This window comes from Amia ocellicauda, chromosome 11 (assembly GCF_036373705.1).
Source record: "Amia ocellicauda isolate fAmiCal2 chromosome 11, fAmiCal2.hap1, whole genome shotgun sequence".
NCBI lineage: Eukaryota > Metazoa > Chordata > Actinopteri > Amiiformes > Amiidae > Amia > Amia ocellicauda.
The window spans coordinates 32,835,993-32,850,494 of NC_089860.1; the positions used below are offsets into that span (position 1 = coordinate 32,835,993).

Consider the following 14,502-nt stretch of genomic DNA (forward strand, 5'->3'; position numbering starts at 1 on the left):
GCGAGAAGCGGCTTTAACCCTTGCTTGGCGTTTTCAGGCTGATATCCTGCGGGGTGGTCATGCGGCCCTACGTGGAGGCCAACATTTCCCATAAATCCCACACCACCATCAAGTACTTCCTGAAGATGTGGAGCAGCGTGAGCGAGACCCTGATCTTCATCTTCCTGGGCGTGTCCACTGTGGCTGGGCCGCATCGCTGGAACTGGGTGTTCGTGATCTCCACCGTCGTCCTGTGTCTGGTGGCCAGGGTCATGGGTAGGTCTTGGATGAACGAGGGTTGAAAGGTGCTGACTAGGGCAGCAGTACACTGTTCGAGGTCATTAACGGTGGACGTGTCTGTCTGCGCAGGGGTCGTGGGGCTGACCTTCATGATTAACAAGTTCCGGATAGTCAAGCTGACGACCAAGGACCAGTTTATCATCGCCTACGGTGGCCTGCGAGGAGCCATTGCATTCTCGCTCGGATACTTGCTGCACCCGGACCTGTTCCCCAGGGAGATGTTCCTGACCGCCATCATCACGGTCATCTTCTTCACCGTGTTTGTGCAGGTAAGAGCCCGTCTCCACATCGAGCGCCACGCGGTCTTCTCTATGGAAAGTTCTTCCAGGTCATAACAGGGGCAAAGACTGCTGGGAAATTCTGTTCATGGTGCACAAGAACACAACGTTGAGTGTAACAGCTGGCTTTTGGGCATTCTGGGCTTATTTATGATGCATAGACCGAAAGGTGGCTTTGTATTTCATCCCTGTGGAAACGAGTAAGTAATGATATAATGGAAGCTGTTACACCTGTTGTGAGTTGATTTGATTTGCAGAATCGGATATGAACCACCTTGTCAGAATGCATCAAATCAATCCACTTGCTAACATGGTTATCAATTCAAAACCTCAGGCTGGAAATCAAGCCACTGAAGTCTTTGTATGGTCAATTATAAGATATTCCCTAATGTGGACTTCATTCGTGACTTCATTATGGGAAACGGATATCTAAAGTGACAATAATACAAAGGGAGAGCGTGCAGTATTGTATTCTAGTCTTTTGTAAATGTATAGAGTGAAAATATTCACTTTCAAGACATCCGAGCCATTGCGAACCCCCCTCTGACTGCTCATCTGAATGTAGCAGGACTGTGCGCATTATGAAGCTCGGAGCGAAAGCCCGTCGATGCAAAAGGCAGCCCTGGCCATCATACGCAGAGCGGTCCGGGGGATCATCTGCTAAATACGTTAGAGAATTAGAGAAGCTGGCTGTAATCTCCTTATGGGGAAAACGATACTCTGTCATCGCTAACTGGCTTGCTGCGATTGCTGATCTGATAATCTCGTTTAGGGTCTGAACGGAGGCTAAGTCCACTCGGCCTCCCCCTGTAGCTGTGTTGAGCTGTGCTGAGACTCCGGTTTCAGACACCACCGCCCTGATGTCAGACCGTACATTTGGGACAGGTGTTGTGCAGCGATATTACGCACACAGACGTTCCCTTAAACTGGTCCGGTTTGTGTTACACCGATGGAAACAAATGCACCTATTTTTATTGCAGTTCCTGTTTCTTACTTCGCTCTGTTTCCTGACCTGCAGCTGTTTTTGTTACAGTACTAAACTGATTTTGAATGAAGTGAACTCGCTTTGAACTGTAACCCAATTCAAGCCTAGATTTTCATTTTAAAATGGTTTACGTTCTTGCATTCTTTCTACGTAATGTACACTATTAGTTAGTTTACTTTTTAAGCATTCATATGACCCTACAGGTACATATTGTTCATTTCAATAACTTGCATGTGATGTGACGGAAGTAAAAGTAATAGCCTGTCAGTGCAGCTTTTCAATTCACGATCAGTTAATCTTATAACCGACAAGGATGTTAAATTGAGAATTGAGAAACGGCCTGATTTGGAAGATCTGGTCTCCCTGGGTAGAGGAATGAACCTTGGTGCTTTAGAGCTGGTTGGTTTTGCAGTGCATGTCATGAATAAGGGATGAGCTTTGAATGATTTAAGGTGGTGAAGAGATTCATAGCAGATGTTTTTGCCTCAACTCTGTCTTGAAAGGCAATGTGCTACTAGCCTGGCCAGACAAATACCATCGATTTTGTCCCACGACCTTGACAAGGCACTTGATCTCATATTCCCTGCTGTTTTCTCTCTCGCACATACAAAAACACACACACTGCGTCCTTTATTCCTGTGCAATAAGTCGTACAGAGCCAGCGAGGAAAGTTGAGCGTACTGTAATTCATTGATTTCCCTAGTGAGGAGTGAGTAACTCATCGTCTCTGTCCACTACGCCCTGTTAGTTGGAAAGTTTGACAGCTTGTTCCTTGCCTCTACAACTCTTTGTGCAAAGTGACTCCTGTTTCTTCAGAGAATGTAAGAGTAAGCTTTGCCGCATATTCGGCGGAGCTCGGTGAGATGCCAAGACAGCGAATACTACAACACCTGACAGCCATGGGATTAAAGAGAGAGGCACAGTGACTGAAATAGTTAATGATGTGTCAAATGATGAGGCAAGCTGGCAGTCAGACCGACAGGGAGTGGGCGAGTCTGATTTTTCATATTCTGGCAGAACTGCTTCAAAGCAAGCTAGACTTGATCACCCCAATTTCTTATCACTCTTTCTATAATTGAAATCTAGCGTCCCTGTTATGGTTTGAATACCATTTTCTAGAGCAGACAGATCAGTAGAAGAAAATAATTTCAAAGGCAACTCAGGAAATTGTATTGCGGCTGTTATTGTAGTCAAGTGCTTTATAATAAATGTTGAAAAATTATAATAATCATAGTAGAATTCAGTTATCTTTCTTACATGTGTTTAGTTCTTGATGGTATTTTTGTCTTTGTATCTTTATTCAACAGCTCCTAATTATTTGAGCAAAAACGCAAACAAAAATACTGTTTTCTCTTTGAGTAGTGACAGTTTGGGGAGGGGAATGCTAAAAATGAATGAATGAAAGGGAAAACCAAAGGACAAGATAATACAAATTAGTCTATTCCACAAATTATTGACTAAAGTCCCCCCCACACACGCACACACACACACACACGCTGTATTTATTGTGATCAGACATTCTTTCAGGGGAGCCGAGGCAATCTTGCAGGTTTAAAAAGCTGTTCAGGCTCAGACTGCTAAAAGATCAATTGGGAAACGAAACGCATGAGTGAGACCCTGCAGATACAGCCGTTGTTGTGATGCCTGGCTCTGTAAGCTTTTCTCGGCACGCCCTCACTAATGTGAAGCCAGTCACCCTGTGAGGAAACTTTAAACACACCAGTTTGTGCGAATTACGAGGGCATCCACTGGAGAAAGTCTGCTTTGTCCGTTTTAGGGTATGACCATCCGGCCTCTCGTAGACCTCCTGGCGGTGAAGAAGAAACAGGAGACGAAGCGATCCATCAACGAGGAAATCCACACGCAGGTAACCCCCTCATCTGTTCTCCGTACTTCATACCAGAGCATGTGCTTCTCATGTCAGAGTTGTCAGTTTACACGTTTGGCGGGACACAGATTTTTAAACGGATCGATGATGGGACACAGGGGGTGGGTTTGACTTGGTAGTAAACCCGACCGGGAGAACTGGTTTTCAGCGGTGGCTCTGTTTGAGAAGATGCGATAAGATAAGCAGTTCTCTATTCTAACCTGTTTTTGTTTTTTTTTGTTTGCTTGTCTTCAACACTGCCCCCCCGCCCCCCATTTCTCATGCTAACTAGTTCCTGGACCACCTCTTGACTGGAATAGAGGATATATGTGGGCACTACGGCCACCACCATTGGAAAGATAAGTAAGTTTGTGAACGCCACTCCCAAATCTCTTCACATTTCAGAGTACGTGTCCCCAGGGAAGAGAGCTGGTTTTCTGGTTTTTTTTTTTTTTTGGTGGGAAGGTTAAAAAGGTTCTCTGTTCTGTGTATTTGCACAAGCACATGATGACTGTGCTGCAAACTCCTGACACAAACAGGGAGGGTTTCTCTGTACAACTTAAACCAGTTTGACACCTTTAAAATAGGTCTCCCAAGCCATGAAAGTCGCATTCTAGCCCTTTTCTTTTCATATTCAGATTTTGTAATGTCCTGGCTTTGTGTTCCTCCTAGTTCCTGTGTTGTATTTTACAGGCAAACAGGACCTTTTGATTGAAGAGATTTCCTTGATCACTCAAACTGGTTTCAGCTCCTACAGAATATAAAACCAACTCTTCCTGTGGAACACGCTGGATTCCAGAACCTTATTCAGGAATACTGTCGACTGCTTTTGGAATAAATGGCCCCTATCGGAACGTTGAGACGGAATGTTTTTAATACAATGTGTCCATTTGTACATTATTTATCGGTATTCTATTCAGGATAGAAAATAATCGCTTTGAGAGGACAGCCATGCAAGTTCTGAGCGCTCCATTTCTTAATGCACTGACCTCAGGCTATTTCAGGGACCACGATGAGGAAAATGGTTTAATTTGGGGATCGGTTAGCATAGGTTATTAGGAGCACGATGGGAGCCGCTGCCAGGAAAACACGGGGAGTCTTTGAGAGTCAGAATTCAGATCCGCAATGATGGCAGTCGCAGCCCGAGTGCCGAGATCCCACCCAGTTTTACTGTGCCCAGCGTGGTGACGAGGAACATGCCACTCTCTGCGATAGTTACAGTGAGTGTATTGGTACTGGCCACGTTAGTACATTTTTCCAATAATGGATCCCCCAGTGGTTATTCTCCAGCATGACGGGCATAGAAAGCGAGAGACAGACTGAGAGCCAGGGGAGGAGTGTTTGGAGGCGGTAGGGGGCATTTGTCTTGTTAGTATTTGTGCATTGGAGTGATAACAGCTTTTTTGATTAAACCAAAAAACATGACCTCCAAGTATGAGTCACAGGATGGCTTTTGTCTTGATTCATCCCTGACAGAAACGCTTGAACGTGCTGGAAAATTAGCAATCGTAATGCGCTCGGGGGTATTTCAGCGCCGCAGACCGCAGCCAAGAAAGGGGTTTATCGTATGCTAATAATTCTCAAACCTGGTTGGTGCCAAGACTATGACACCTTCTCAGATCGGCGTGCTCTAGTTTTGCCTCCTCCGTGATCAGCATTCGTTTGTGAGTCATAAAACCCACGTGAGATGCGAGGGCATTAGCAGAGTGGTGTTAATTAAGGAGTTTGCCTCGACACACTAGAGAACGATATGACAGTCTCCTGAAGTCATGGAGGTGGGGATGCGGTGAGGGAGGCAGCAGATGTAATAAAGGTCTTGCTTAATTTCCATGCACCGCCTCTCCGGTGAGCCTTTGAGATCCTGGGATTTAATCCAACTAATAAAGACGCCGTAATTTGCTTTGAGGATGCTCTCCTCTCTCGAATGCTTGGCAGCGACTTTAGCCACCAACAGGAATGCCATAAGTCTTACTAGACCTCTTCAAGGATGAGTCAGATGCCAGTCTGTTGACATTTGCATGCCTCTTGTCTTTCACCTTTCAAAGGCTAAACCGCTTCAATAAGAAGTACATCAAGAAGTGCCTGATCAAAGGAGAACGGTCCAAAGAGCCGCAGCTGATTGCCTTCTACCACAAGATGGAGATGAAGCAGGCCATCGAGCTGGTGGAGAGCGGAGGCATCTCCAAAATCCCCTCGACAGTGTCCACTGTCTCCATGCAGTAAGGAACTCCGTCCTGACCTTCTCGTTAACCCAGGGAACTGCACGGGGGAAACAGAGTGCTTTCAATGGGTTGTTGTGCTTCTCAAAGGGTTTTGTTCCACCTGGCAGCTAAGGGTGAAAGTTTCAAGGATTTTATGTTCCCAATTCCTTTTAAACATTAACAACCAGCCACTATGTCGCTGGGGAAACTTGTTAGGAATTTGGAACTTGTCAGCTGGGTTTTTCTCTGTCACGCAACACCTTTACCCTGCTTGAGCAAAGAGCCCGGACTCATTTGACATTAAAATACAGGATTAAACCAGACTGATAAAAGCATTTAAGTGATTTGAGATGAGTTTTTTTTGTCATGAACTGAACAAAAAGGAAACCAAACCCTAGAATGCATCTGGTCATTTAGATTTTGAACTCTTTGGTAATTCGATATTGTCGTGACTGAACACAGGCACTGTATTTTCCCCAGCGGTTACTGAGCCGAGCTGCAATTAAAGTTCAAAATCCTTCCCACTGCCCTGGTTGTAATCAGAGCTGGTCCGCGGCCAGAATCATCTGTTGATGTTTAACAGGAAGTGCTGGACACGATGTTTATATTCCCCCTCACGTAGTTTTGACTCCGAACGATAAGTGAAGTGGCTGTGAGATTTGATACCCAGAAGTTTGGCTTTTTATTTATTTATTTTTGTCCGTTGGACCTTTGCTCCGTCTTTTGAAAGGAAAGATTTCGGGTTGGAAAAAAGAAAAACTTAAAAGGGACAAAGTCCTCTTAAGTAACCCAGTGCTCGTTTGTATGTGTGTGTGCGTCTAGAAACATCCATCCCAAACAGAAGAATCCCGACAGAGCTCTGCCCCAGATCTCGAAAGGCCGCGAGGAGGAGATCCGGAACATTCTGCGGACGAACCTCCAGAAGACCAGGCAGAGGGTAAGACGTCGCCCTCGCTCTCTTCTGCTTGTCCGTTTGTTCTCAGTCACTGTTGTTTTTGTCAGGGGGTCATGTGTGTTACAGAGACGGGACCCTGGCTAATGACGCATGACATTGGAAGGGTATTTTGTGTTTTTTCTTTTCTTTCCCCAAATCTAATATTTTTAGCAAAGGAAGTAGCGCCACTTAGTTTTCTCCATTAGTAGAGACGGAAAGACCAGCAAACACCATGCTGTGACTTCTATTACATCGTTAGTCAGACTTGATAACAGATCACTAACACAACCGCCTCAGAAGTGTGCCTTATGTACTGTTTTTAATTTACTATTCTCCTTTCACAACCACAGCGTATTGCAGTTATTACAATCAGTCGCATGCCCTTTGAGAACTAGGGATCTGTTTGAAAAACGATTACATTTGAATTTCCATGAGCTATTTATTTGTTCCATGTCTTTGTCTCTCTGAAAAGAAACCGTGCCTTAATTAAAGACAATCCCTCCAGAAGCAGTGTGTGGGAGGAATCATTTATTTTGCAGCACCGTTCTGGGTTTCAGTTGCCCGGGAGGCTGCCGCGTGTTGCCAGTTACGGACGCGGTGCCATTATGTAGTAAAATAATAGCATGCTTGCCGAGATGTGACTGCCGGAATAAAACCTGCTTTGCTTTTCCCATCCCAGCTGCGGTCGTACAACAGACACACGCTGGTGGCCGACCCGTACGAGGATGGCTTGAACGAACTCTTGATAAAGAAACAGAAAGCCATACTCGAGAGAAAGGTAAGGAGTCGGGGCAGCGTGTTTCCTGCTCCGAGAGGGGGCGATTTAAAACTGATGTTTTTTTTAAGTGGGAGAAGTAGTGTGTGGGGGGGCAAAATAAGAGTATGGATCTTTAGCCTCGGGAGCGTGTGTTATATAACTCTACTCACTGTGTAATTGTGTGATTTGATCCACCCTGATTTCGAAGCTTGGTTCCTGATAGGGATTTTATGATCAATTAATTTCACAGAAGCTACAGATCTGCTGTCAGCCACAGTACTTTAATGTATATTGTATACAGGGATTGCAGCATCCTCTTATATTGACAAGATATTAACCTTTTAAACTGTTTTGAAGATGTTGGAATTCTGTTCTTCTCTCTTCCAGATGAATAACTATCTAACTGTACCAGCTAACCACCCTGATTCACCAACCATGATCAGAGCCCGGCTGGCCTCGGGTAAGGGTTCAAGTGCCTTCATATAGCGCCTTTCACGTGAAAGTAAATGAATAAATACAGATAATAGTGCCAAATGACAACAGTAAATGATGTGCACTAGTAATTTGGCACGGATGCATAAAGGGCAATAAAGCTTCTCACGACGTCAGAAATGACTTTCCTTCCCCCTTCAGACCCCCAGGCCTACAGCTCCAAGCCTAACACTCAGGAAATCCCAGCCATCAAAGTGGACCTGGCCTCGCCCCAGTCCCCGGAGTCGCTGAACCTGGAGAACGAGCTGAGCAAGCGGGCCGAGGAGGACGACCAGGGCATCGTCATCAAGGCCGCGGCTAAGGAGGACGCGGAGGAGCGGGAGGGCGGGAAAGACCAGCGGCTCGTCCGCTGTCTGAGTGACCCCGGGCCTCACACCGATGAGGAGGAGGACGAGCCGTTCCTTCCCTGACCCCCGTCACCCCGGCTTGAACCTGGGGGTGATGCCAACACTAAAGAGCGAACCAAAAAAAAAAAAAGAAATAAACAACACTGATTATAAAGAGAGAGGAATAGCCATTAATTCGTTGGGAATATATATTTTTTTTTTGTCTTTTAAGTTTAAAGTTAAAAAGCAGTCCTTTTCCAGCTGTCGGTTCTCCTGGAAGACGGGGACGGAACTATGCATAACCAAAGCTGAGTACTGTTCTAGTCATCTCGACTCCGGACGTGGGGTTTTATGTCCGTTGGGTTTCTTTGTGTGTCTTTTTAATCGTATCGGAATCATATTTATACAGAGGGAAGCCTTTCCTCTCGTGCCGACTCCTCGTCTTGTGGCGTTTGTGTTCACCACTGGCAGTTTTAAGACGCAGTACAAAAGCCATGATAGTGTAACCTCCCCTCCAGGAACTGCTCTCGGTTTGTTTTAAGCTAGTCTGATCCGCGTTCGAGGCATAAAGGGGAACACACTGTAAATATCCGTCTTACTCGCCGACCGCGGCTTTTCTACCCTGTTTCTGTTTTCTGTAGCAATACTAATACTCTTCTTGGGAAACGGATCGATAGCGTGGAGTAGAGGGATCTGAGCGTGCTCGATCTACCCGGCACCGGAGGCCTGGCGCTCCGTTTTTAAGGTTTCTGCTTCAGTGATGGATAAATGTGTCTTATAAGAGGATGACGTACAATAGCTCTTGGAGGGTCGACGATTCTTAAATATTGAGCAAATAAAGTTATTTGATTTTCCAAAAGTGATTTTAAAATTCGGAAAGCGGACGTGTAACGAGAGGCAATATGAAATGTATAGGTTTATTTTTTCAGCGGATGAGAAATTGCACTAGAGCGACATGGTTTGAAAGGTTTCCTGTTAGTCTGTGGTGGGGATGCTTCAATGTTGGTATCGGTCACAAAACTTGATTCAGTTCTTTTGTGTTTTTTTTTTTTACATTGTAACCAAAGAGGAGTTTGTTTTCAGACCTTTGTAATCGAGATATTTGTGATTTTCCCGATTTCCGGTGTCCTTCTCTCAGCGAATGTGTCATTGATAGATAAATTTTGGACCGAAAACTAAGGTATTTCACAGAGATAAGACGAAGTTACTTCAAAATGTTGCCAGCTGTGGTCTGTGGAATGATCTGGAGATCTGGAACACAGAGGATGTTAACAGTTCCGCAGAATGTAGGCTTTTTTGAATACAAATAAATAAATGTCGGTCTTCGCTTTAGGTATCATTCTTGATATTTGCAATGATAGTTTATTTTTTTACAGCCTTGTTCCAAAACAGAAAAACGACAAACATCTTGGCCAAGCTTCGCTTAGCACCAGTAAGACGTGGGCCAGTTGGTTAGACATTTGTTAATTTGTTAACTAGGAACTTAAACTATGAATTGCAAGAGGGAAGCCAAAGAGCGGAGTGAAAATTGCGTTATTACAGCCTGTTTTCTTTTTGCATCAAGTTATGATCCGATCGTCAGCAACGTTTCTTAACTGGTCAGCGACATGGATGCTGAAGAGATTGACAAGGGGAATGTGGATACATCTCTGTATTATTTATGATTTTTACATCCGTGATTGTTCAGGGAACTTAATACAAACACAAAATCAGCTTTGTTTTTAATTTGATATGAATTTAATCTGAATGTTCTTCTCAGCTTTACCTAGTTTTTGTCTTTTGTTTTCCCGAACCTGACATTGTTAGATCAGACAAGTCCTTAAAATCTGTGATGATGCAATTTTAAGCTCCAAAAAAGATTTGGGGATTTCTTAAGAGAGTACTAATCTGCCCCTGGCACTGTCTACCTACATGCAGTAAACCATGTTTTCTAATTGTAATGTTTTGTTTCTTTCATGTGCAATTAAAGCAATATATTTTTAAATTTTCAATCCATCGCTGTGCCAGCATTTTAATTTGCAACCAATGAGATGTATATTTTGGAAAACCACTCTTTGCATTAATATGGGTCACAATACTTGCTGGCACATCCTCGAGACTTAAGAAATGATCCCCTCCCAAGAGCAAGATTTAAAAGTGTGTTCAGGTTTAAATGAATCCCCTTACAGTGATAACCAGATAAATCCATTGCAAACTAGACTCCAGAAAGATACACTATGCAACATGTTATTTAAAACAATGTAAGATATAACTGTTTCTGTGCATAGACGTATATATAAAGTACATGCATTGTGTATACATCTTTTGAAAAATTACATATATACACACATCTTTTGAATACTGCTGTAGAATATGTTAATATGAACTATTTTATTTAGATTTTAAAAACCATAACTGGTGTAAAATATCCACTTTAAAATATTTCTGAAATCTTACTGGATTGTCTATTTATTGTCGTGCAAGAAAAAGCTGTAAAGAAATGCCTCTTGGTCAGATCTACTTGCATCATTTATTTAAATTCAAAACAGAAGTAAAACTCCAGGCTGCCGAGCGCCGCGGTGTTCACAGGAGCTACAGTCTGCGAGGATGCGTTTGATCTGCTGCGTTTGATCACAGTTGGGTTGGCGTGCATCGCTGTGCCGGTTGTGTTTCGAGGCGAGCGGTGCTCCCTGGCCCAGTCGGAGCTGCTGTGAAGCCTGTGATAGCCAGCGACCCGCTCTCCTGTCGTGCATTACAGGCAACAAGCCAGTTGATTGTGTACCAGGCCGTTCACGATCCGTTCAGTGTGAAAGTCAAGTGTGAGATTGTCTTTCTTTTACTTAAATACTACTTCTGCTTAATTGTGCCCTGTCTTTACACGTGGAGTTGTGTGCACAGGAATGCCAAGTTTCAGACTTTAAGGTTTTATTTATTTGATTGTATTCTGTGGGGAGGATTTCTAACTTTATTTCTGAGTTTGTTTGATTTTGTTCTCCGGTAACTCCTGGGGACGGCAGACAGGCACAGAAACCCGATGATGAATATAACTTGAAGCAGCCGCAGTACCGATTGTCAGTCATCAGAAATGTATTTTCTGCTTCATCCCGGCTCCTGTATCTCAGTCGTGACTCCGGAGAGGTGGAATCCAGAACTGTGCCTTTTTTTTTTTTTTTTCTCCTGTTGTCTGCAATGTCAATGAAGAAGAGAGTAATTGCTTTTAAGGTCATCTCCAGGCATTTTATTTAGAGACTTGGAAGAGATTTGGGTGTGAGCAGATACAGTGATAGCATGAGCCTAAGACAAAACATTTTTCTTGCCAGATCTTGATTAAAAAGAAAAAGAAAAGTGTTGCATAGCACTCTAATGCCCAGTTGAGTGGATTTAGCTTCTCCAGAACTATCCTGGTGCTGAACTCTTCTGGGCAGAGATGGGTGGCAAACAATCCTAAATTAGTGAGGAAATGCTCACATTCAATCATTCAGTAACATATTTGAGGTATGCTTTATGCCTTGAGGAAGAAGACGACTGTTTTTCTTCCTGCAGGCAGTTTATATCTTCATCCATTCAGAGAGTTAGGGACAAAATAATTACTCTCAATAGGCTACATGGTTTTAGGAATCACTCCGGTGCTATGCAATATAACAAAGCATAACAGAAGTGGAAAATTACAATTGCCACCAGTTTCGCTCCTCGGGCGGTTTCTAATCTGCTCTCATGAATAGCCAGGGCTCCGCAAACGGATAACATCCAGATTGTTCTGCTCAAAATAAAAGGTCACACACATTCTTCACTCTGAAAAGAAATGTATTTCCAGTCGTTCTTATTTTTTGGGGGGTTCCGTGGTCTTAAAGTTTCCCTTGTCCTTCGTAGCTCCTTTAACTCTCTCCCCTGTGAAAAATACGTGGCCTACAAACCCAGTCCAGGCGGGCCGGGTGCAGGGAGCGCTTCTCTGCTTTAAAGTTTGTTTTCCACCGCGACCTCTGTGTGAGGCTGGAGTCGTGTTGCAGGTTTTCTGTGCTTTAATGTTGAAAATAAATGACAACTGAAACTTGTTGCTTTACATCATGTTCAGCAAACTCTCATCTGAGAATGTTATTGTCTGTCCTAAACTGTTTGCATTACAAAGAATGGGGTTTCAGTTTTGCCTTCTACCTGTTGGGCATTTCCACTAAAGGTAACCTGTGGGCCGAGCTTGTGCTGCCATTTTCAACTCCTTGTGCAGCTCAGGCATCAGCATCTGCCCCATCGCTCCTCCATTTCGCTGTTCCCTAACCCAATGCCTTACAGAGGATACAATTTGAAAAGGAAACGCCTAAATAATAGTTTCAAACAATTCTAATGAATGTAACTCAAATTATGTAGCAACAGTTTTGCACTCTGGTCCGAACTCTGGAACCACAAGTGTCAGTTTGTATTTGTATTTTGTTTATATAATTGCCCAATCAGATCTTTATTATCCAACCTAATAAACCAATCCCATCTAGCTGTTTAGGCCTGGGGGACATGCTGAGGGGAGGAGAGCTACTACAAAGCCTTAGCATGAAGTGACTTAATCCAGGACTTCTCATAGGCCTTGTTCAAACTCGACAATTTCCAAGGATACTCTTTTTGACTCGTATTAACTCAGCTCCTATAAGATTGTGTCGTTTAGTTGTGTGACAATGCAATGGCAGTCGAAATTGCCCACTGGAAGGTCTACAGGCAGCGTCTTCCGTGTGGTCAACAGTTCTGTCTCGCAGCGAGTGTGAAAACCACTTAAGTGCCAGGGAAAAGGCAGGTCATTTAACATCCCTATTTAGAGTCCAATCAGCTGGGATGCCTTTCTTCTTCTTTCCTCCAAAATGCTTGACTGGGTGCAGGAGATTGAAGGTGGCGCACAATGGCATAATTCCTTTATCTTCTTTCTTTCTTTCTGTGTCCCTTGTGCAGATGAGCTGCAAGTGTCTCACTGTGGGTCTGAGTCTGTCGAGTGAGATTACGCTTCGTCTTTTATACGTTGCCGTCAGTTGTTTTCTGGTGATGTGCAAAGAAAGTACATTTTGCAATAAAAAATGCACTTAACTCCTTTATTTTTTTATATCAAATGTACATTTTAAGATTGTATCGTGTGTCATCTCGTCATCACACCCTGGTGTTGACTAGCACAGCCGCCGCATTCCACTTCCTGTACATAGAACCCAATGTACTGTGTCAGTAATATACAAATTAAAGTTCTAATTTATAAAATACCTGTGCTGCGTATTGATTCATTACTGGGTTTGTTTGTTGCTTTTGAAATATGACTCATTTAAAACCTAAATAGGCTTATGATGTATACCAATCAGCCATAACATTATGACCATTATCTCATTATCATGGCACCTGTCAGTGGGTGGGATATATTAGGCAGCAAGTGAACATTTTGTCCTCAAAGTTGATGTGTTAGAAGCAGGAAAAATGGGCAGCGTAAGGATCTGAGCGACTTTGACGAGGGCCAAATTGTGATGGCTAGACGACTGGGTCAGAGCATCTCCAGAACTGCAGCTCTTGTGGGGTGTTCCCGGTCTGCAGTGGTCAGTACCTATCAAAAGTGGTCCAAGGAAGGAAAAGCGGTGAACCGGCGACAGGGTCATGGGCGGCCAAGGCTCATTGATGCACGTGGGGAGCGAAGGCTGGCCTGTGGGTCCGATCCAACAGATGAGCTACTGTAGCTCAAATTGCTGAAAAAGTGAATGCTGGTTCTGATAGAAAGGTGTATAACTTCCTTGTATCGTGCTTTCCCATGTGTAGATTAAACGCGAGCAGGAGTTGATGCAGCCCGTAGTGGCCATTATGGGCGGTCTTCAAAACGACAACTTTCGTTTGCCAGATTAGTTTAACATTCACTTTATTTTGTTATGTGTATTTCGGTGAGCGATCATCCAAACTGGAAAACAGTACCACAAGTTGGGTTTTATTGTATGCTGTAACCAAATTCTTATCGTTAATCGGTGAGCTGTGAGTGTACAGAGTGTCCGTTTGCCCACAGACAAAGAAATTATCAGTCTATAATTTTAATGGTAGGTGTATTTTAACAGTGAGAGACAGAATAACAACAACAAAAATCCAGAAAAACGCATTTCAAAAAAGTTATTAATTGATTTGCATGTTAATGAGGGTAATAAGTATTTGACCCCTTCGACTTAGTACTTGGTGGCAAAACCCTTGTTGGCAATCACAGAGGTCAGACGTTTCTTGTAGTTGGCCACCAGGTTTGCACACATCTCAGGAGGGATTTTGTCCCACTCCTCTTTGCAGATCCTCTCCAAGTCATTAAGGTTTCGAGGCTGACGTTTGGCAACTCGAACCTTCAGCTCCCTCCACAGATTTTCTATGGGATTAAGGTCTGGAGACTGGCTAGGCCACTCCAGGACCTTAATGTGCTT

The 14,502-nt window shown here is 43.7% G+C and overlaps 1 protein-coding gene across 1 annotated transcript in view; it reads left to right on the forward strand.

Moving 5' to 3' along the window:
• The window catches only part of slc9a1a (solute carrier family 9 member A1a), a 30,933-nt gene extending 20,823 nt beyond the window's left edge, over positions 1-10,110 (forward strand). The window contains exons 4-12 of the mRNA XM_066717525.1: positions 38-255; positions 349-548; positions 3,320-3,409; positions 3,702-3,772; positions 5,455-5,628; positions 6,433-6,547; positions 7,224-7,322; positions 7,689-7,761; positions 7,935-10,110. Coding sequence (XP_066573622.1) covers positions 38-255; positions 349-548; positions 3,320-3,409; positions 3,702-3,772; positions 5,455-5,628; positions 6,433-6,547; positions 7,224-7,322; positions 7,689-7,761; positions 7,935-8,203 — 1,309 coding nt within the window. The 3' untranslated portion in view covers positions 8,204-10,110. The remainder of the gene's footprint in view (positions 1-37; positions 256-348; positions 549-3,319; positions 3,410-3,701; positions 3,773-5,454; positions 5,629-6,432; positions 6,548-7,223; positions 7,323-7,688; positions 7,762-7,934) is intronic.
• Positions 10,111-14,502: the final 4,392 nt, after the last annotated feature.